Source organism: Chelonoidis abingdonii, chromosome 20 (genome assembly GCF_003597395.2).
Source record: "Chelonoidis abingdonii isolate Lonesome George chromosome 20, CheloAbing_2.0, whole genome shotgun sequence".
NCBI classification, from domain to species: Eukaryota; Metazoa; Chordata; order Testudines; family Testudinidae; genus Chelonoidis; species Chelonoidis abingdonii.
The window spans coordinates 19,761,617-19,785,407 of NC_133788.1; the positions used below are offsets into that span (position 1 = coordinate 19,761,617).

Sequence of the window (23,791 nt, forward strand, 5' to 3'; positions counted from 1 at the left end):
TGCAATCATAGTAATTTCAATGGCCAGTTTCACTGGGTGGTAGTGATCAGTTATTTTATTTCAGTATATGCACTTAAATACAAAATAAAAGAACCTCTCCCATACTCTAGGTGTCTTGAAAAGCAATTAAAATTACTATCTATGGACTTGCTCCTTAAACTCTACCCAGAAAACTAAGTGGCATGTAGTACAGGTACTGCAGCTTTTACATAGTATTATATAAAATATTAGTTATTGTATGCTACAGTTAGTCCATAAATATTTATTGTGCTCTGAAATAATTAACATAAGAAACAATTTGTAGCTATCAGAGCAACTCTTGTGAATTTCAAAGTAAATGTCCTTATTCTAATTATTTCAAATTCATTGTTGTTCCAATAGTGTAATGTGAAATTGAATAGGCTTTTTCATAAAACATAAAAAGAAGAAAACAGTGATCTTTTTACTGTACCAAATTCTATTCTGCTTCAAGTTGACTTTTTAATTATGTTGCCTGGACAACCATCATAACAAACATTCTGAGGGACAACTATAAACATCAGAAGGGGAAGCTACTGATGCATTAAATGACTTTTTAGAGAATACCAGAACATGAACTACTTGCTCAGCAGGGAAGCTTTTCTCTTCACAACTCCTGAATTTCCCTTAACCTATGCAGGCTTTTTTTTTTTTGTAGTACAGTCAAACCACATGGTTAAACTGTTCAATAAAACAATCACTTGGTTTCTGATTCAAGCTATTGTGGCATAGTATAGCAACCACCAGACTGCTATCTTTTTATAAACCTTCCCAGTTTATATGCAGAAATTAAACAATTAGAATACTCCACATTTTTTTTTTTCGTTTGAGATGAACTCACTTCACAAACTGATAAACAAAAGATTATGCTTGGTTAGATCAAAACTGTCAGTCACTTTCTGTTCTAGAGTCAGGCTGCTTTGCTCTTCCTCTCTTCTGTAATGGTAAAGATTAAATTGCTTGTCAGTTGGATGAAGTGACATGAGTGATTGGGGGTGGGCAGCACTGCATCTGAAATGGTGCTAAGCATGATTTAAAGGCAAACGTAGCCAAAGACAAACCACTGGCAGGGCCACTTTAGAAATTGGTTAAATTCTGAAAGTCTGTCTCTGTCCTTTTGCAGCTAACTTGTGTTTAGTGGGGATTTGGTTGCAACTGTTGCTGAAATCCACTGTCAGCAACAGGCCACTCTGCTAATGTAGACAAAGTTTAAGACAACAGTTTAGGATTCATAGAACTAGAAGGACTAAGGCCTAACAGTAACTGCTTCCTGCAGTTGCAGAAACTCAGTAGGGTTGCTGGCACATAGTACAGGTAGCAAAGGTCTAAAACTAAGTTCAGATTCCTACTTTGAAGAAACAGCTGCTCAGAAATGTATGTGGATTTGCAACAGCTCCAATGAACTGTATTTAAACTTGTTTAGGAGTTAGTGATGTCATCAACTGTAGCAGGGCAAAAGAGAACACTCAGCTGTGTATCTGGCAGGTACGTGAGAGGGGTGATTATTAATAATGGCAACCAGAAGCATAAAAAAAGGCATTTTCAGGGCCCCCCCCCAAACCATTAAATTGAAATACCTGACATGATTTCAATAAATAATACTGAGTTCTTTTTATTTGCCTTCTGTGGGTTTTTATTATATTTTAAAGCTTTTCTTTGCAAGCCTGAGCCCTAGAGACAGCCATGCCAGTCCTACTGCTTGTAAATTAGGGCAGTGTCCTCTTCCTGGCTCCAGTGAGATTGGAGGCTGGGGCCGAAGATATTGTGCAGGCAGCAGCGTCGACAACGTGCACTAAGGGGGAGGTGGGGAAGATTTAAAACTTATTTACAAGCCTGCAAAACTGGGCCACAGTTATAGTCGCCTACCTAATGCTGCAGCAGTGTGGGGAGAGGGGTTACACTTTGTGGATGCTGCAACTTGCAGCCGGGGAAGAAGAGAAGGCTGTATCCTGTCCTTAATTTGTAATGAAAGAGGTGCTGGGGTCAAGCAACTTTTACATTAATAACTCATGCAGCAAGCTTAGAGGTGCTGGGGCTATGAACTGCCAAGCTCTGGCAAAAATTTACGCATAGGTTATAACCTCAGCTGGTGCTGAAACCTGCAGCAGAGAGAAGAACGGGGGGTATGGGAGGGGAACCTGTACCCTCTGCTGATGCTGCATCCTCGGCAGTTGGGAGGTTGCACCCAGTGCGGATGCTGCAGCAGTGAGGGGGGGGGGAGGTGTACGTGCTGCAGCCTCAGCAGGTGAAGGGGGCGGCGCCTGCCCCCTTTGCGGATGCTCCACCCCAACGCGTCCAAGGCAGCGTCCAGGACCCTGCAGCAGCAGCAGCAGCAGCAGCAGCAGGCGGCCGGAGGGGGGGGGTATTCTGCGACGCCTGCGCACTGAGGCTGGGCGGATCACGTGAGGGAGGGGCCCGGCTCCCTCAGCCGCAGGGCCGGCAGGCGGGAGGCGGGAGGCCGAGCTGAGGGAGGAGCCGGCGGCGCCCCGACCCCCTGGGCGAACATGGCCGGTAGCTAGTGGGTCCGGGGCGCTGCGGAGGGAGCCGGGTCGGTGAGAAGCAGCCTTTCCCCCGCGGCTCCTTACGCTCTTCCCCCTCCCCCTTTCTCTCCCGCAGGGGCCGCGGCCGGGACCTGCTCCCCGGGGCGCTGGGGAGCCTCCCCGCTCCGGGCGGGCGCCGGGAGAGCCGGGGCCATGGACGAGCAGAGCGTGGAGGTGAGGGGATGGGCAGCATCCACCTGCTGGGGCGGGACGGGCCCGGCTCCCCTCACTGCTGGGCACTGGCGGGAGGCCGCCTGCGCCCGAGCTGGGGGTGCCGGGACGCCTGGGTTCGCCCCGGCTCCTTGTGCGGCGGGGCGAGGTGAGCAGCGCTCTGCTGCCAGGTCTCGCTGGTTGACACGGTGCTGGCCACCTCCGCTGGCTGCACAGGAAAGTCGGGCCTCGCCCTCCTGCTAGGATGGTGTGTGCATCAGTCTTGGGCAAGGGAGAACAGGTGGCTGATGTTTGGGTTTCCAGAAAGCCTCCAACTAAGTCCTTTGTGAGAGAATAAAGAAACTAGGGCCAGGCCTCTACCAAAGACTTAAGCTGACCTAGCTGTGGTGCTCGGGAGTGTGAATTGTCCTCTCATTTCACACCCTTTCGAGGCAAAGTGAGGTTGATCTAAGCTGTGGGGTCAACACCACTAGTTCGATGCAAGAATTCTTACATTGACCTAGCTACAGTTTCTTCAGCAGATGGATTTGCTACAGCAACAGAAAAAACCTCTTTTGTCTGTAGCAAGTGTCTACCCTGTGGCAGCTTAACTGCAGCTGTGTCACCATCGTGCTTGTAATGTAGACGTACCATGAGTAGTTGTGAGGTGAAAGGTTGAACAGTGCTGTAAGTTATTGCCCAAGACGCAGAAAACAAAGTATAGGTGTAAGTGGGTGTTTTTCATCATGTCATAAGGCAGTGGCTGGGTGCCACAAGGTTCTGTACTGAGACTTGGAGTTTAACATATGCATTAATGATCTGGAAAAGGGAGTGAGCAGTGAAAGTGACAAAAAATGCAGGTGACACAAAATTGTTTAGATTAGTCCAGGTTAGAGAAGATTTTGAAGAACTTCAGAGACACATAACAAAGCTAGGAATGGAGAGCATGGTGGCTGATTAACCTTAGTTTTGGCACATGAAAGGTAAAATGCACATTGGAAAGAGTAATTGGAATCCATCAGACACTCTGCTGCTGTATTAGTTGTAACCACACAAGGAAAAAGGTCCCAAACACCATTGTGGACAGTTTTCATGAAGAAACATCAGCTCAGTGTGCAGTAATAGGAAACAAACAATATTATGGTATAGGAAATACAGAAAATATTATTATGCCACTTGTGTAAATAAGTAAAAGGTTGCCCTCATCTGAAATACTGTATTCAGTTATGGTCACTTTTCCTCAATAATTTGAGCAACAGTAGGATTTCAGAGATAGGAGACAAGTGTTCTGAGGTATGGAAAGGTTTATATAAGAAGAGAATGAGAAGATAGAAGATATAAGGGCTTATTTACACTGGGAAATTGACCATCATAGCTCTAGCAGATTAACTATTTAGCTATAGGTACTCTGGAATAAGTGATTTTTGAGCTGTCCTCTGGATTCTTTCCAATATGTCCACCTCCTTCCTAAATTGTGGTGCCCAGAACTGGACACAGTACTCCAGCTGGGGCCTCAGCAGTTCTGAGTAGAGCGGGACAGTTACCTCCCTTGTCTTACATACAATACTCCTGTTAATACACCCCAAAATCATATTGGCCTTTTTTTTTTTTTTTTTTTTTTTTTTTGATGCCACATCACATTGGCAGTTCATATTCAGTTGAATGTTGATACATTGGACATGGTTCAGTGAAAAGCCGCAAGAATGATTAAAGGATTGGAAAACATGCCTTACAGTGGTAGACTTAAGGAGCTTGAGCTTTCTAACTTAATAAAGGGAAGGTTAAAGGGTCAGATCACAGTCTATAAGTACCTACATGGGGAACAAATATTTGATAATGTGCTTATCGATCGAGCAAGCTATTATAACAAGATCTAATGACAGTAGGCAACTTCAGACTGGAAATAAGGTATACATTTTTAACAATTAGAGTAATTGGATGTTTCTCTTAAAAATATGCTCTAGTTGAAATAGGAATTATTGTGGAGAAGTTCTATGGCTTGTGCTATCAGGAGGTCCATATACAGATGGAAAAAAATAAAGTGATAAAACAAAGTGAGCTAACAGCATGTTCGTGGGAAAAGGAGAAAATGGGAAAGTGTGATCTATGGTTGTTTATCTTGAGACATACCACCATCATGATTCAAGTCCAACATGTCATCCATAGCCTTGCAAAGTAGGACTTACTGTTTTTAAACCTGAAGCTTTGACTTCTGAACATCTAACAAGCTGCAAATATATATCTTACCACTCGTGTGAATCTTAACTTTTTGCAGAGCATTGCTGAGGTGTTCCGATGTTTTATTTGTATGGAAAAGTTGCGTGATGCACGTCTGTGTCCACATTGTTCCAAGCTATGTTGTTTCAGTTGCATTCGGGTAAGTTCACATTTTATTTTCTAATTTCTATGTACACACAGATTCTTAAATGAAGAGCTGCAGGGCAAACTTACTTGTGTCCTTTGTTGGAGCACTGAGAGTTTCCTTTCCTTACTCTGTGCTCCTTGTTTCTCCCTGTGAAAGTTATGACTTGTACCATAACCAACCCTTTTGGATCACTCAACACCAATTAATTGGCTGGAAGAGTCACTTTTGAGCAACAAGCATACAACAATCCCTTCCTCTCACATCTCATAAGGGGCCTTTTCAGTGGTGCCTAGCTGGGAAGTGAGACTAGGCCTGCAGTACAGAGTTATGCTAGGCCATATCATCTTTGTCATTTGTGAGGCCCTGTCTATACTAAAACAGGCTTCAATCATGGCTGCTGAATTGTTTGCCTGGCACCATGTTCAGAAGCCATGCTAGAAGCATGTTGAGTGGGTAGTTGGGTAATCTTGGCCATGGTTTTTCCTGCCACAAAATTATGAGCGCTGAAGTACCAAGTCAATCGCTACTGTTGTATTTGACAATAACACTTACAGCATGGTTTGGAGTGTAGGACCTATGATTTGTGAAGGTGGAAAATTTTGAGATCTTGGTTAGTGTTTATGGGTCTGGCAAATAGAAAATCCATCCTTTGACTTGTAGCTTGTGCACATGATTATAGATCAAGAGATTAAGGACTCTAACTGTGATTAAGGATGTTAGTTGGGTTACTGTTGCCTTCTGGAAGTGGTTCTTAACTTTTTTGGGCTCAGGTCCCATTTGTAAACCTTGATGGACTGTCATGATCTTGAGAGATGCCCCCAGACCTAATTCTCTTCCTCTCAGTGATCTGTCCTTGGTGAGGAGGAGCTTAGAGTTCAGATTCCAGATACTTTGGCCAGGATGGGACAGCCCATCCCCCACTGGCAACTTGGGGGAAGGGTGGTAAGATGAGACACCCACCCAAAAATCCAGTCCCCCCCACGTGGTGCATGAGACACAGAAGATAAAGCAGGGATTTGGGGTCCTGGGGGTAAAGGGAGGTAAGGGGAGCCTAGAGGTGTAATGAGGAAGGAGTTGAGTGGGGGCTGGGGAAGGACATGGGGGTGGAGGGGTCTGAGGGAGGTACAGCAAGCCAACACCACCTCAGAAAATACACACACCTCACACGGCCCATGGGAGGCAGAGAGTAAAGAGGATTTGGGGTCCTTGGGGTAAAGTGGGTGGGCTGGGGGAAGGAGTTGGTGGGCAGAAAGGGCTGTGAGTACAGTGAGGGAAAATCCGGGGGCCTAGGGGCAAGGATGGTCAGTATGATGGGGAGGAGTCACCCAGCTGTGGGAGAAGGATAGATTGAGAGGCCCATTCTGGAAGGGATGGAGTATGAAAAATGGGGTGTCACCTGGCAATGGGGCAGGGGATTACCTTGGAGGAGGGAAAGTATCCACGGGAGACTGTGACACCAACTACACCCTCCCAGCTCCTGTCTTGGGGGTCCAGCTGGGCTCAGCTCCCCATTCTGGGCATTGTGACCAGGTGCATGGGGTACCAGTGCCCCTCATTCAAATTCGGCCCATCCATCCCTCTGTCATCATGTCAGAGGGGCGGAGTGGGCCAAATCGCTACACTGTTCAACCCATCACAACATTCAGAGCAGAGAGAGCTGAGTTCACCCAGCCCCATGACCCTTTGACATTTTCTGGTGACTGAATTTTGGGTCATAGCCCATGGGCTGAGAAACTTTGCTCTGGCAGAGAGGAGTTTTTAATTCGAGACTTAAGACATAGCAGTTTTATCACTAAAGTTCGAATTTGCAGTTTATATTAAAGTGATCCAGTTCTCACCAGGCCTACATGTGCCTTTTTAATGAAGTTTATCTTCCCAACCCTGCCATTCAATGCCTACTGGATTGCTAGTCAATAAATCAATTAATTGTAATATCTCCTGAAGGAAAGCTATATGACTAGCTAAGTAGCAGAATATGTGGTTCCTTGAAAACTAGACTGGAGAAACACCTGCAATATCTTTGCTTTTTACTAGAATATGCCCTTTAGTGTATAACTATGGGACTGTGTGATAGATTCTGTGGCTTCTGGTGGTATGCCAGACATCTCAAAACTCCCTTTAGTGTAACAGTAGAACTGTTGTTAAATCAACTCTCCCCACCCAAAAAAAACCCCCATTCTGTTTCCTTTGAGAGTTAAAATAGTTGTACGTAAAACTGAGATTGCTTGTATTCGCTAAATCTCATTAATTTAAAATCATGAGTGTAAATAAGGGAAAAATACAGGAGGATTGGCACAGGAAAAATGACTTATAGTGTAAATGAGACAAAAGTGAAACCAGTGTGTGAGAATTTTCCATATCTTTAATTCTCTTATGTGTCTCAAAATATGCCCATCCTCTTTTTCCATAGCGTTGGCTGACTGAACAAAGAGCTCAGTGCCCTCACTGTCGGTAAGATATTTTTAATAAATTAGAAATACAGTATAACTCTGTAGTCAGCTTTCTTATGGTTATTAGGTGTGTGGAGGATTTTTTTTGTTTTGTTTTGGGGTTTTTTTGGTGTCTCGGTCAGTATACCATATGTATCACAAGTGTCTCTTTTGAAGGTATTCTTAATGTGATATTAAGCCTTATCTAAACTGGCAAAGTAATTATTTTAAATCCTTTTTTAGTATGGCCAGGATTGACCTATGTAAAATTTTGGTGATCCACACCATGTTATTCCGTCCATTTAAGGGATATAACCACATCTAGCCAGAAGAAGTGGACAGGACTCCTCTCAGAACTATTCAGTGTCACTCCTCGAATGACCAGCAGAGGGACCAAACAACACTTTTAGACTGACTGAAATTTACCCTCTTTCTATAAATCTATGAGACAGACACTTCCAGGAATAAACATGTTGCAGCGTGCCAAGCGGCATGCACATTCTTAGTATTTGTGTCCCATACATACAGAGCTTGAAAAAATCCATTTCCTAATGGCAAGTAAGACACTTTTTCTTGCGAGGTCAGTGAGCAACCAGTTTCTTCGGAACATAAGCTCTTTATATTAAAAGCAAACAAACCCAAAACTTTAATGTTCTAAGCCTGATGGTTTTGAAGATCACATTTGAAAAGTTAACTTATGCATTGTAGACAGCTTTATTTTGTCTGTTATTACTCATATGTTTCTGAGCAGAACAGTGGAATTGACAAAGCCAATCCGTTTCATTGGTGTTCTTTAGAACCTTGAAATCCTGAAACTGAGTTCCTGAGTTGGGGGGGTTTTTGCCTTCCTCTACAGCCTGGGGCATGGGTCACTTGCAGGTTTAAACTAGTTTAAATGGTGAATTCTCTGTAACTTGAAGTCTTTAAACCAGGATTTGAGGACTTCAGTAACTCAGACAGAGGCTAGGGGTCTATTTCAGGAGTGAGTGAGGTTTTGTGGCCTGCAACATGAAAGTCGGACTAGATGATCACTATGGTCCCTTCCAACCTTAGTCTATGAATCTAACTTTAACATTTTGTTTGTTTATTTTGCAGAGCCCCACTCCAGCTACGGGAACTTGTAAACTGTCGTTGGGCAGAAGAGGTTACACAGCAGCTTGACACACTTCAGCTATGCAATCTCACTAAGCATGAAGAAAATGAAAAAGACAAGTATGTAGAATAGACTCTTCTAAAATTTGAGGATTTTGTAGTTTGTCTCAAAAACTGCAGACATTTAATTCCACTCTCTTAAAATTAGGGAATGGACTGTAGTTCCTAAGTACTGAAAACTGAAATGTGCTACCATGTAATAGAAGCAGTCAGTAAGTATGCTTCCTTTTACGCTGTCCAGCTGAAAGGTGGTAAGAATTTGGCAGTTGATTGATTTGATTATTTCTAGAAATGGTACCAGTTTCTGTAAGTAGCACTAAAAGCTAAGTCTTTACAGGTCTTTCTGTTTTTATTACCTTGAAAGTTACAGTTGAATTAGCCTGGCCTAACATACTTTGAGTGAAAGGCATGGGAAGATTGAAGAGGGGTGCCTCTTTCATATTGCTCGTAGCCATTCACAGTGACCATCTGGACACTGGATGATGAAAGCAAAGAGGGCATTTTAGAGATTCCTCTGATAATGCTTTCAGAAACCTAAAGGGACTCCTGGATGTGCTAGTGCATAAGCCTAGACAAGTCTTTATGTATTTATTTCCCCGTATGACATTTGGTCTAAGGCATGCATGGTCTAAAATCCCTCCCATGTAGAATTTGCAGTGATGTGGATAACTAAGATTTATTGGTCATATATTGTGCAATTTAACTGTCACTTGTAAATGCCATTTCTCCTTGGATTTCATATAGTGGAGAAAGAACTATGGGAACCAACTTCTTTAATCTTGTGATACGGGCATTCTCTGATTCTTGGATAGCATGAAGAATACAGTGCTAATATCGCAGCAAAAAGGCATCCCCCTTTGGAGAACTGCAATTTGGAATATTCCATAATATTGCTGATTTGTGCAGATTATTTTATTGCTAATCTTTATAGCACATGAATAGATAAAGGCATTGGGAGAGTATTGAGGGTTTCTGCAAAGAGTGGGCAGAATACAGCAGGAAATAAGGGAGGATGTACAAAGATGAGAAAGGGCATGGGGGGGAAAAAAGGAAGGGTAGGAATAGCAATTTGTCCCCCCCCCCCCCAAGTGAGAATATTTTCCCACTGAGCAGTGGTGAATAAGGCAATAAAATAATTAATAATTATAACAAAGTATAATAGTTCTTCAAGTCTTTGTCCGTGTGGATCCCATTCAAGATGCATGTAGGTTTCATGTATCTTGAGGGCAGTCCACACTGAGAAACTGTTGTTAAGAACCACAGTTACTATCAGGTAAGTAACTGTTCTGAACTGCATAAAGGCACTATTTCATCCTTGATCTTGTGCAAACTTCTCATTTACATCATTCAGAGATCTGCTGTGATGGTGCTTTATAAGCCTGCTCACACACTATGAAGAATCTGGGATACTGTAGTGACAAAACAATTTTTGAAACCACTGCCAATGGTTCAGAAATCAGCCATTTTCATGAACAAAGGTACAGAACAAGAAAAAAATTGAGCTGATGAAAACGATAGCACTAGTTGAAGCCACAATTAAAGACTAGTATAAAGCAACCCTTCAGATGTCACATTTCTCAGTTTAACTATCTAATGATCAAATGTATGCAAACTAAGACACTGAAATATTGAATTTCTGTGTATTTAAGTTGTTGTTGCATTCTTTTTCATTAATTATTCATTTTAGTTTCTCTATACTCTTCCAGTAAAAATAGGTTGACAAAAAGTCATCAAAGAATTAATCTGAATGTATAGATCTTGCACAGAGTCCTGGAGACAGTATTATAACTGACTAGTTTCACCCTTACTGCAGAAAAAAGCTGGGACTACTTATGATAGATGAATCAGCTTTCTATATTCAGTAGCCATATATAGGCAAGAAGTATCATACCGTTTTTGGGAGTCCCTGAACAGTGTGTGCTGTCATCTGGGTCCGATACTGATAGAAACTTTACAGTAAAGCCAGGCCACCATGACCCTCTTAAGTCTTGAAAGGAGTAACTTGATTTCCCTTTAAGTTCAAGTATCTTGGACCCAGATTGCTAAGTGTAGCTGAGAAACCTGTGTTTAAAGAAACTCATCATTTGCCATTTGGTTTGAGAGAGTAGTCTTGTTACATATGAACCTTCTTCTAGTTAAAATATTGATGCCTCACTTTGGCACTTAGATGCCACATTGATCCACACCTCAGAATACTTTAGGTTTACAAAACCTTTCTAAGTTACTAGATTGAAATGCCAACAATCATTTAAAATTTTTAGCTTCTAGAATCAGTGAATTCAAATCCTGGTTCATTAGTATACCATGCAGCTAAGATGGTGCTTAAAACCAGCTTCCAGAGTGTACTTTCTCACCTCAAGGAGAAATTTCCTGGGAAGATATTATATGTGACACGAAGTAAAACGATGGCATGCTGTGCAAGGCAAGAAGAATACATCTAATTAATTTTGCTATTAGCCATTGGGGAAACCATTTGTAACTCCTAGATTTTGAGCTTTGCTCTCAAAATCATGTCAACAAAACAAATCAAGCTTCTGAACCTTTTCAGACTCCACGCACCACTATGTAATTTCCCATCACTATTTTTTGGTTGTTTTTTTAAGGTGTGAAAACCATCATGAAAAACTCAGTGTATTCTGCTGGACATGTAAGAAATGTATCTGTCACCAGTGTGCTCTCTGGGGAGGAATGGTGAGTAGAAGACTTGTAGCATGTTATGTCCACCTGGAGCATAGGAAATTATCTTAGTAGTGCCTGAATTGTATTACAGAAGCAGTGCCAATGGCATGAAATTGTTAGCATTGTTTTTAAATTACCTTTAAAATACCCTAGTTACAGTATGTGAAAAAATAAGTCTTATGAATTTTGACATAGATAATGTTTCCTGTTACAAGTTCAAGCTTCTTCTGGAAAGATGCTAGAATTACCATCCTGAGTATGAATTTAGTAACCAAGACTATTGTAGATAAACTGAAAGTGACAATGAATTCCTAGCACAAAAAATAAATCTTTCACATAATCATGTAACACAAATTTCATTTGTGTTGCACATACTCAGCAATAATCTTCAGGAGTTGAAAGCTAGTCTTAAGTTCAAAAGAAACAACCATCTCTTTTTTTTGAAACACTGTCTGTAGGCATCAGCTCAGTCTTCACCAACCTGAGTGGAAACTAGAACACACTTTCCCTCATTTATCTTTTATACAATGTGGCCAACTGTAAGAACTACCTTAGACTTCACTGTTAAGTGTTATAAATCTGAATGACTGAGGAGACACTCTAGTCATGTTTGGCCCAAAAGTGAAACTCATTAACAAAACTTTTTTTAAACACAAAACAGGTATTTTTGTGACACTTTCAGACGTTCTGTTTTTACAATTCAGCTTATTTTTATTGTAGGAAAAAGTACCTGTGTGTAAAATCCATGAAGTAATTAATTATCTGTTTTAGGAAAAAAGGGAGAACAAGATACAAAGGCTTCACATTATGAATACTCTGTTAAACACTTAATGTTTTTAAAAAGCACTGCAGCCCTGTGAAAGGCCACAGGAACCCGAAATTGAAATAGTTAAAGCTGGTGTGGACAGAACTGGAACCTGTCTCTAGTTGACCTAAATACTGTTTTTAAAAGGTGGGGAGGAATAGCATAAATCATAGGAAAAAACCCTGTATTTTTAGTTTCTTAATACTGTTTTTATAACATTGTCAGAAATAAAACAAACAAGCAATATTTTAAGTCTGATATCCCTTTACCCCATATTCAAAAGGAGGAGATCCCCTGCTGGCACTCAAAGCTTTATAAGCCCCTCAGATCCCCAACTATTTAATACTGTATCAGTTAAATAATCCCAAGTGAGACAGACACACACCTCATACTTGGGAATGTAAGTTTTTTGCTAGCATGTTAGCTCAAAATACGTATACCTCTTTCCCCCTAATGTAATTAACCCAAGTGTTGCACAGTAAATGCTGGGGCTCATTTTGGGTGAGTGCTCAGTCTCCAAATAGCTCTCCACAGAAAGCTATTTGGGTGGTGCAGAAGCCAGATCCAAGACTTGTTACTAAGGGAAGTGAAAGACAGACTTCCTACAGACAATCTGCTCTGGATCTTTCCCAAATTGAATGGTACCATAGAAGGGGAAAAAACTCCTAATTTAACAGGGATGGAGTATAGCTAAAATATGATGTTCTGTTGATCTTTTCTTTTAATAGCATGGAGGACATACTTTTAAGCCACTAGCTGAAATTTATGAGCAACATGTCACAAAAGTGAATGAGGAGGTAGCAAAACTTCGGAGGAGACTTATGGAGTTGATCAGTCTAGTGCAAGAAGTGGTAAGAAAATGTTTCCACCCTCTTATAACTGTATAATGTATGGATGTATTCAGGAGGTGGTATAGTTAGAGCAGTACAATTCCCACAGTGTGAGTGCAGTCATATGAGTATAAGGGTGCCTTGGAATGAGCTATACTGGTACATGGCAGCTTTTATACCAATGTAACTCTGCCCGAGCTAAAGGTTGTACCAGTAAAAAGCACGCCTGCACACCTGTAACTGGTATAGTATTACATGTACAAAAAGTACCAGGCCTTAGTGGTGTAAGCTGAAGATCTGAAATTCTGTTGGGGTGATTCAGCCCCTCAGTTTTGGGGGAGATTTTACTGATATCTGTGCAGTTTAGTGTGCAAACCTTTTGAATAAGATTGAAAAGAAAGTAAAATAGGGCTCCATTTGCTCTGCATGGACACATACTATCTCCTTTGCACTACTGTAAGAGAAGGAGTTGCCTGTTGCTCTTGGTCATAATTTTCTCTCTTTGTTGTGTTGTGCATGTACTGGCTAGTTAGCCACCCTTCATCCCAGAGTTGTCTGAAAATTTTGGTGCTGTGGTATGTGTGTATGGTCGAGATGATTCAAGGATGAAAGGCGCTATGTAAAGTAAACTGTGTGTGCATTCATTTTCCCTTTTCTGTTTATGGTTGCTATACTCAAGAAAGTACTTGTTCTATGTAGTACCCTGTACAGAAAAAGAAACAAGTAGTTCCAAGAGAGTGTTTAATTTGTCATAGCAAGTCTTTTACATGTTTGTCTATGATGAGAAAAATGTGTTCTTTTTAGTTTTAACCTTCAGTCAACCGCCAGAGGGCAACTGCATTCTCTGCTGCTTTATGCTGTGCATCTGTAGTTTTTATGAAGTTTAAAAAATGGCTTACTCTATACCTTAAGAACTCAGTTTTGGATGTGTACAATATTCTTCGTTTTGATAGTCAATTTTTCTAGGCTATCCAAAGAGAGAGAACACTTTTGGCATGCCTTTTAATTAGGAATTCTGTATTTCCAAATCCTTGTCAAGGGAAAAACATTCCATTGAAATGGACAGGGTATGATGAGAGGCAGAGATATGGACAAAAAACAGAAGATTATTCCTTTTTGTACATTACCTCTGAACTGTCCTTTAGGAGAGGAATGTAGAGGCAGTACGCAGCGCAAAGGATGAACGAGTTCGGGAAATTAGGAATGCAGTGGAGATGATGATTGCCCGATTAGACACTCAACTGAAGAACAAGCTTATAACACTAATGGGTAGGTATTAATCTTATCTGATGTAAGTGGAAGTAACAGACTAAAGGAAAATGTTCTGGCAAGTTTTTTTTCTAGAAACACAAAACTGCATGCAGCAGTTTCCTGGCTTCAGGTTGAAGACAGAAGACTTCTAAATATAGCAATGTCATTAGTTAATTGCGTGGTTACTGTGATATAATACATTTTGTTAGATGTAACTATGTTTTGATTCCATGAAGCTACTGTATGGTAACTCATTACATGTACCACTTTGTTACAATTAATGATTGTACGCTTTTGAAGATGTAACATGCAAAGTGCTATTTCCTGATTGCTGTAATTTGTCACCTCTGATATCTACTATCCAAACCTAACTTTGAAAAATATTATTTCTGTATGGAATATTTCTGCTGAGTATTATTTCAGATTAGTAAATAAATATTGTCCAGTAGTGAGAGCAAGGTATCGGGAGGAATCAGAACTTCTAGGTTTTGTTCTTGACTCTGTCACTGACTTTGGTCCAGCCATTTAACCTTTCCCTCTATTTAGTCTTTTTTACAAATGAGAAGTAGGTAGTATGTATACACAGGGGAACCGATGCTTGTATAACACTTATATACGCATATCTCATTTTTTTTTAATAAGACTCCACTTATGTGCAAAGCAATTTACAGTGCAGTCTTTGGGTTTCCCTCTGTAAATGTTTTTTTAAACCAAACCTGTATTTTAAATGAAATAGTTTGTTCCAGATTGGAAACATCTCTACAATTGACTCTTAGGTTCATTCTTGAAGACAGTATGTTTCAATGGCTAGAACACTGGGCTAGAAATCAGGAGACCTGGATTATATTTGCAACTCTGTCACTTACTGTGTGACTTTTTGCAAATCACTTTGCCTCAGCTTCTCCGTTCATACTTGCATTCCATTGTTAACTGCTGTGTAAAAGCTAAATATTATAATTATCCTAAATTGGAATATCAGTCTCTTTGGAAATAGGGGCGATGAGAACAATTTTTTTAAGGATTTAGTCATGCAGTATACAAAACTAAATCTGTTAGACTGGAAACTCATGGAGATATGGACTGTCTCTTAGCCCAACAATAATACAAACATAAATAATAATAAACTATGCTGAAACTTTCTCTTGACATGTGAAATTTTGTTCAGAGGAAAATATAAAATCGGAACTTTGCATACTGGAAAAGGATATAGAATGTATTAAATACATCTTTTCAAAGCTACCATATTTTTTATTCCATAGAGACTAAATCATAACAAGTATAATACCCTATCTAGAGTTTTAAAAGAATCACTTAGTTTTTAACAAAAAAAATCCTCTTAAATTCTTCTAAGTTAAAATCTGCAATGAGTGCATTTAAGCATATCATACCGAATACTGCAGTCAATTACAAAATTTGTTTTATTGGTTCAGTGTTTGAAAGTCAGTCAAACTATTTATGAATTCCCTCTTTATTTGGTTAACACAGAATAACACTTTGCACTTATATAGCACTTTTTCAAGGACCTCCAATTCATTTACAAGAATTAATGTGTGATAGACTCAAAATAAGAGTTGATTTTTTCTTTCTTCTTTGTCTTGTCACAGCCTTAATCGTAGTTGTAATACAGAAACACTATATTTAAACATCAATGTTTAATTATTTTTTCCTTAAAAGGTTTAAGGCCTACAAAAGTCATTTTTAAATTAGATTTCAGATGTTACAAAAGGAGGTTTGGTCAGATCAGAGAGAGTTCAATGAAATCCAAATGTGCTCTTCTCTCAAAAGCCTGTGTCATTTCTGGGACACCAAGAATGCTTCATTAATGTCTTAAACCTCAAGTGAATCATTCACTGCAGCTCTAATTAAAACAACAGGCTTCCTTTAAAATGTGTTCTCCATCAACCTTGATATATTTAGAAATTCTTTACCTTAGATTTAGAGCAGTCTCCAGAAGGGAGGTTCATTTCTTTAAAACAAACAAACAAACAAAAAACACCATAACCACAAAACACACGATCACTAAATCTCATTTCTTTTAAACAGGTCAAAAGACATCACTCACCCAAGAAACTGAACTTCTGGAGTCTCTGCTACAGGAAGTAGAACACCAGGTGATTTAAAAAAAAACAACACAACCCACTACTGCCCCACAGTTAAAATGTTGGAAGCTGCACAAAGACACTTTATGAACTTGCCTCTTTTGTTACTCTGAATTATGTATTAATGAATAAGGTAGAATTAGGTTTGAATTGGGCTTAGATAGGTCACCCAAGATTCCTTTTAAAAAAAAGAAAAAAAAAAAAAGAAAAAGAAAAACCTAACTGGCTTCTATCTCTAAATCAGGAACAGCCTTGTTCTAGTTAATCTTTTTTGTCTTTTGAATAGCTAGTACAGAAGTAATTAGCAGTTATGATACGACAACATTTATTATTTATTCATTTATATAGCGTAGCTTAGTGCTTGGAGCACAAGACTGATTTTTGTCACTTTCACTGCTGCCACAGGTTATGAATAGCAATAATTAAAACAAAAAAAAAAAAGCAAATAGGCCAGTTTTCACTCTGCAGTTCTTGAAAGTTATGAGATGTGGCAAAGGCTCTGGAGGTCTCAGACAGCAGCTGTGGGAAGATGGCACAGCATTGGTTTTTTTTCCTTCCACTCAGTTCACTTTTGGGAGGTTGTTTTTTGTTTTGTTTTTGTTTGTTTTTCCTCACAGAGGGTTAGAAAATTTTTTTGTAAGTGAAAGCTTAAATTCTGCAGAAGTCGCTGTTAATCCTGAAAGAGTTCCTGCTTATCCTGAGCTAGTGTGTTCCCGAACGGGTTGTTCAAGCCTTGGGTGTAATAATTCTTTCATGACACTGCTTGATGCTTTAAATTGCCAAAAAAAATTTCAAAGCTCCTGAAAAGGAAATCTTTTCTTTGCATGCAGTTAATCTTCTGTCCTGTATTCTTTTTTTCTGTGTTCCAGTGAATGTTAACTCAAATTCACCACCTGTTCTGGAAATGCCATTCTCTCCTTGCACTTGAGGCAACTTTTTTCAGAACCATGTTTTCATGTCTGAGACACCAGCTAGTGTTCTTCAGCAAATCCTGTTACACGTTGTATGTGGGCCTATTTTTTTTTTTTAATTTTCTTTCGGTTTCCACTACATTCCAAAACCCCTTTTTGCTATAGAGTGACCTCTATAGATGAGGACTTTTTAAACCTTTTTCACTCTTTTAATGTGGTAAGGATTTCAATCCATGTGCATCTTTGCACAGCAGTTTTGTATTGTATAGAACTTATTAAAATACAGTGAACGGGAACTATAAGAACATGTCCCAAAAAAAGGTAGGTAACTTAAGTCATATTTCAAATATTTACTGTAACCATGATTCTTAAGCAGTAGACAGATGTCTCTGTATCTCCCCAAATTCTGAGGTTTATTAGTACTCTTTAAAAAGTTACATTACATGTGCACCAGTTGTCAAGAGGCTTTGAATTTAATAATCTTTTTATTGATGTAATATTAAAAATGCATATCATTATTCTTGTCTGAGCATGGTAGGAAGTTTTACAGCTCAGGCCCACTGTTCCTGCCTTTCAATTGTACAGAAGAAATAGAGAATATTTAGTTATTTTTGCAACTACCTAGCTATTTTTTAAATGTCTGTTTCCAGCTGTTCAGAGGACATAAAACTGGATTATTTCCCCTTTATCTTTGTTCAGAAGTGGTTATTACTTGAGGCATCTAGTGTTGAAAAGGTACACTATATTACACGCTTAAAACATCTTGGCTTTGTGTGCTGAATTGAAGGAAGGAAGGTTACATTTATATTCCCGGTTATTCTTTTGTGAGACAATGTACGTTTTGAGTAGTTGATTTGAATATTGGCTTAATATTTGAATGAAAAATTAATTAAAACTATGTTTAACAGTGAGAGTGCCACAAAATAACTAAGGAAGGGAAGTATAAAACACTCTCCTTAATGTACTGGGTTATATAATAGATTAAACTTAATCATGTCAAAGCCTAGTTAAGTTTCACCTATACACTGCATAGCAACAGAGATCACAGCTGGTATAGTACTTTGCCAGGGGCAGTGACAAGGTAAAACAAACATACTTGTATCTAGTACAAATACTTATGGCTTTCAGACTGAAAAGTCACCTGAGTACACAGTAGCTGCTAATGAAATTTTTAAAACACTTGAAAGTTGTTTAAATACTACAACACTATAGTTCTCACATTATGATTCAAGGACCCTCAAAATCATGTGAGTAGAGAGAACACTGGCTTAATTTTACTTAATTTAGTATAAAAACAATTATGGGAACAAGTGGCAATTTTTTGTTGCCGCCACCACCACTTCTTTTACAACCTTCAAAACAGACAAATTCCAAGGAAGCTCTAACAAACGTAACTCTCAGTCAATATGGAAAGCACTATTGTAATCTTTCTCTGTGAACCTGCAGTAGACATTACCTCTTGTATTGACAGGTCTTCATTTAAAAACTTAAGCCAAAATCTGTGGGTTTTCTGTAACGATATTGTAATTTATCTGCTTTCTTCTCCGCAGCTACGATCATGCAGTAAGAGTGAGTTGATATCTAAAAGCTCGGAGATTCTGATGATGTTTCAGCAGGTTCACCGGAAGCCTATGGCATCCTTCGTCACTACTCCTGTCCCTCCAGACTTCACAAGGTACAGCCTGGTATTTCCTTTATTTTGCAAGTTTTTGTTTGACCTTGAAAGCTTAAGCATTAAAGCAGTTTGGTTTAGTCTTAAACAAACAAACCCACAACAAAAAAAATTAACTTCACAAACATCTGAATGGTTTTGAGCATTGTGGAATGGTTAGTGTGGAGAAAACTGCTCCTGATGTATAAAATACACCTCTACCTTGATATAACGCTGTCCTCAGGAGCCAAAAAATCTTACCGCTTTATAGGTGAAACCACGTTATATCGAATTTGCTTTGATCCACCAGAGTGCACAGCCTTCTCTCTCCCCCAGCACTGCTTTACCATGTTATATCTGAATTCGTGTTACATCGGGTCGCGTTATATCAAGGTAGAGGTGTATTCAGAAACTGCACTGTAAGAACAAATTCTGCCCCTGCTTTGGAGGGATGGGAAATAGGAAGCAACTGGAGGATTTGATGTTGGAGAGATCCCCAAATCCATCCTGAAAGCTACTTTAACATTAGGGCTACTGCGGTGGTAGCCTGTGGGGGAAGATTTCTCTCCATTATCTGGCTTGGCTTCTCAGGCTGAATGCTGATAATCTCAATAATTGATCACTTACCCAATTCCCCTCACCTCCTTCAGAGTCTTTTTATTCTCCATGAGGACTTCACTTGTAATTGATGTTACATCCTAGCATTAGAAGTGGGATCCAGTAGAGTAAAGGAATAGGTTTTGAATCATTGTATACTGATGACCCTTCTTACTCTTGCTGTTGAGGGCAATCAGACTATAATTTTAGGGTTCTCTTATTAGCAAATGCTCAAGTGGTACAATAAATGTGGAAGGGGTCTCATGAGATGCCTGTACAAGTCACCTTTAGTATATAATAAAACCCAAATGATTTGCTGACACAACTCACTTTTAGAAAGGAGCCATCGGTGCAGGTTTATGCAGAAATCTGTGCACTTGTTAGGATGGGTGGCTGCAGCATTTTACGTTTAAAATGAAGATGCAGGGTTTCTATAAAATTTGAAGAGAATTTTGCATTTGAGTAATTTTAAAATTACTCAAATCTTTCTAACCATATCAATCAAACACCAGTTTGGCAGGCTTTTAAAATATAGCCTGGAAAAGAATACACTGAAGTGTGTTCACTGTGACATGACTACTTAAATGCATTACAGAGAAATGTTTAAAAGTAAATACTTATTCTTCTTCGAGTGCTTGCTCATATCCATTCTGGTAGGTGTGCGCGTGCCGCGTGCACGTTCGTCGGATACTTTTTACCCTAGCAACACTAGGTGGACCGGCTGGGCGCCTCCTGGAGTGGCACCGCCATGGCGGCTGATATATAGCCCTGCCGGCCCAACCGCTCCTCAGTTCCTTCTTGCCGGCTACTCCGACAGAGGGGAAGGAGGGCGGGTGTGGAATGGATATGAGCAACACATCTCGAAGAACAACAGTTACAAAGGTGAGTAACCTTGTTTTTTAAAGGAGGTGGTAGCAACTGATGGTCTCTCTTGCTACAGGCCTGTGCTGAAACATGATATATTTTGGATGTTTTGTTTCTCCAGCCATGAAGCAGTTCCATCTCTTTAAATACTAAAATCTATAGTTTTAGATTTCCCTTGGTTAAGTAACCGTCATCCCTTGCTGTCACAAGGCAAATCATGTTAGGTTTTCTAAAGTTAATAATTGATCATTTTTGGACATTCTTGTCCACCTCCCCTCTGACCATAGTTGAGTTGTTCCTGCATCATTTTACTTAGGGGACAAGAGGGATATGTATGCTTGCAGTGCCACTGGGAGAGGGTGGGGAGCAGAAAAATAGTTCTGACACTGGAAGCTCACAAACCTACTGTGTTCTCTAAAAATACCCTCCAAGAGCAATCTTGCTTTTTCTAAAATTTGAATTCTTGTTTATATGTAACTTGTGCAAAGCCTTTGTGGTTTCCCATAATATAGCTGATTTCATTGGTGTTTTCTAAAAGTTTATTACCACTGTATAAATTGTATTTCTTCCTTGCTAGGTGAGAGGCTATATAATTCAGCAGAACCCTAGAGTAGACTGGAATGTATAAATCTGTTTTCATTTCCAAGCTGAAGGAAATGCAAACCACATACAATTTAACAAGAGAAAAATAAATTGAGTCTTAAAATTTGTCAGTGTTAATAATCCCAGATGTTATTAATGGCACATGGATCCAATACATGAATGTATTCTGATACTCATTTTAAATAAAAACATTTTCACACCCTTCAAAATCAGTTACTGCTGCTAAAGATATACTTAAAATTGTAATATCTACCTGGGACATATGTAATATAGTAGAATGTATACATGCGTTGGTATAGCTACTACTGTCTTCAGAAGTTGCAATTAAAAAAAAAAAAAAATTATTACAGTGGTACTTATGTTCTGTTTTCTAGAAACATGACCACTGTTGTGGTGATATGACTATTAGCTTAATAACCTTCATATCCTTTTGAAGATCTTGAGTGAGATTTTCAAAAGTGCTTAAGTGATTAGGAGTGCAAGTCCTATGGCCTCCTAATGGGCCTTGTGCTTGCTTAAATACCTGTGAAAATCCCATCCTCTGATTTTAATGCTATTTTCTTCAACTCTACTAATATGTTTTCTCCCCAGCGAATTAGTACCAGCCTATGACTCAACCACCTTTGTCTTGGAAAACTTCAGGTAAGAATGTGTCCTAAAAAATTACCATGAATGTCAAGGAGGTTGTTTCTCATTTGTTCTTTATTAGGTTTTAAACCACTGAATAGACCTATTGAAAACCACAAGATACCTGTGTGCAAGTGTGAGGAACTGAATCAAATCTCTTGACCTTTGTCTCCAGTAGTGAACAGAAAAAGTAGCTACCAATTCAGTAAACTGACTGCTTAAAATAAAATCCATGCTGAAGGAAAATTACTTCTCTCTAATCACCCCACAAGTTTAAAAAAAATCTGCAAGGAACATTTACATGATCTCTACATGGACACTTAAAATTCTGCTCAGCTTACAAGTTTTGCATCTTTCTAGATCATCTGATTTATTATTTATTTGTTTGTTTATTTTTGCTAATGCAACCATTAAAGAATTAATTTTAGAATACTTTGATTAAATTAGAAGTAATATTTGAGGCTAGAACTTGATAGTCCAATTTCCTGTGAATTCTGACTTATTTTAGCGAAGATTGGAAGTAGATTGAAAGAAGTTGCAAACACCTTTATACTTCTCACTCTCCTCTGGCTTTTCCCCCCTCACAATAAAAGCATGCTTTAATCTCTCTCATTGTAAAATCCCATCCTTTACTCCACTTGCCTCTCCAACTACCACCGCTTTTATCTCTAAGATCACTGTATGCTCTGTTTAAAATTGCTGTCTGCAGCTTCTCTTCTCAGACCAGTTTATTCCCACCTACCATCATGTCTCATTCACTATCAAGGTTGACTTCTGCTCTGTATTGGCCCACGAAGCCAGCCTCCATCGCTCAACTTGTTTCCATTTTCAAACAAGCTTGTTCATACTGTCTCCCATCCTGCTCCTCATGGTTGGAAGAAGATGCCCATGAGCATGTGTAAAACGAATGCATTATCCTTCTTCAAAACTCATTTTCTATGATGCCTACAAGAAATGTTGACAATGGCTAGATCGAGGTCGGCAACCTTTCAGAGGTGGTGTGCTGAGTCTTCATTTTTCACTCTAATTTAAGGTTTTGTGTGCCAGTGATACAGTTTAACATTTTAGAAGGTCTCTTTCTATAAGTCTAAAATATATAACTAAAGTATTGTATGTAAAGGCTTTTAAAATGTTTAAGAAGCTTCATTTAAATTAAAATGCAGAGCCCCGCCCCCCCCCGACCAGTGGCCAGGACCTGGGCAGTGTGAGTGCCACTGAAAATCAGCTTGCTTGCCGCCTTTGGCACACGTGCCATAGGTTGCCTACCCCTGGGCTAGATTATTGGTGTGGTGAGATCACTGCTGATCACGCTGACCAGTGTTGTCTCATTGTTTTCTTGTTCTCCCCTGTCTGTGTGTATCCATCTGTTGTCTCTTGTCTTATACTTAGATTATTAGCTGTGTGTGGCAGGGACCATTTTTTGTTTTGTGTTGCTGCAGTGCCTAGCAGAGAGGGGTCCTAATCTTTGACTAGGGATCCTAGGTGCTATGCTAACACAAATATTAACTATTGAGGACAAAGAAATAATACGAAGGTATCTAGACAGGTTGGAAACATGGCTAGTAGAAGATTTAAGGACAATTGCTGCTAATACACTTGTGGAGAAATGGGGTGGGAGGGCAAACTTAAAACAAACGTTCATTGGGGAAAATGTTGAGCAGAAAGCTGGGAAGCAATGATGGCTGAAAGATATAAGGATGATGATGGATCTGTACCATAGGAAGGAAAAATAATCATGCACTTTTATCCTATACATGCAGAGGCATCACGTCCTGGAGCAGAGAGAGAAATTCCTCTCTATATGGCTCCTGCGTGACTGCACCAGTGTTATGGTTATGAGCATTGCATCACCAGAACAGGATTGCCTAATGTGTTCAGATAAGAGCACCAAAATGAAGGGGTTGAAGCGAATGGGTGGAAGAGATGATTTCTTACAGGAAAGATTAAGAGTTAACTGTATGTAGCCTGGTTAGTAGATATCTGAGTAGTGGGGAAAGAACAAAAGTCTACATCTCTGCTGCTTATACTCTTTAAATATTTGGAGTGGAATTATTTGTGTGGTATGATATAGTAGTATGTAGAAGAAATTGGGATAAGTATCAGAAGAACTTTGCTAATAATGAGATATATTAGGCAGTGGAATAGGTCCAAGGGATGTTGTGGCAGTCTGGCTGCTTGGAAATTCTAAAACTTAAAAAAAAAAAAAAAAAAAAAAAAAAA

At 39.5% G+C, this 23,791-nt stretch overlaps 1 protein-coding gene across 1 annotated transcript in view; it reads left to right on the top strand.

Moving 5' to 3' along the window:
* Window positions 1-2,461: 2,461 nt before the first annotated feature.
* TRIM37 (tripartite motif containing 37) overlaps window positions 2,462-23,791 on the top strand; it is a 49,706-nt gene continuing 28,376 nt past the window's right edge. The window contains exons 1-10 of the mRNA XM_032784924.2: window positions 2,462-2,732; window positions 4,984-5,085; window positions 7,484-7,524; window positions 8,598-8,714; window positions 11,258-11,345; window positions 12,867-12,989; window positions 14,114-14,237; window positions 16,263-16,330; window positions 18,780-18,904; window positions 21,536-21,586. Of these exons, the coding sequence (XP_032640815.1) occupies window positions 2,712-2,732; window positions 4,984-5,085; window positions 7,484-7,524; window positions 8,598-8,714; window positions 11,258-11,345; window positions 12,867-12,989; window positions 14,114-14,237; window positions 16,263-16,330; window positions 18,780-18,904; window positions 21,536-21,586 (860 nt within the window). The 5' untranslated portion in view covers window positions 2,462-2,711. The remainder of the gene's footprint in view (window positions 2,733-4,983; window positions 5,086-7,483; window positions 7,525-8,597; window positions 8,715-11,257; window positions 11,346-12,866; window positions 12,990-14,113; window positions 14,238-16,262; window positions 16,331-18,779; window positions 18,905-21,535; window positions 21,587-23,791) is intronic.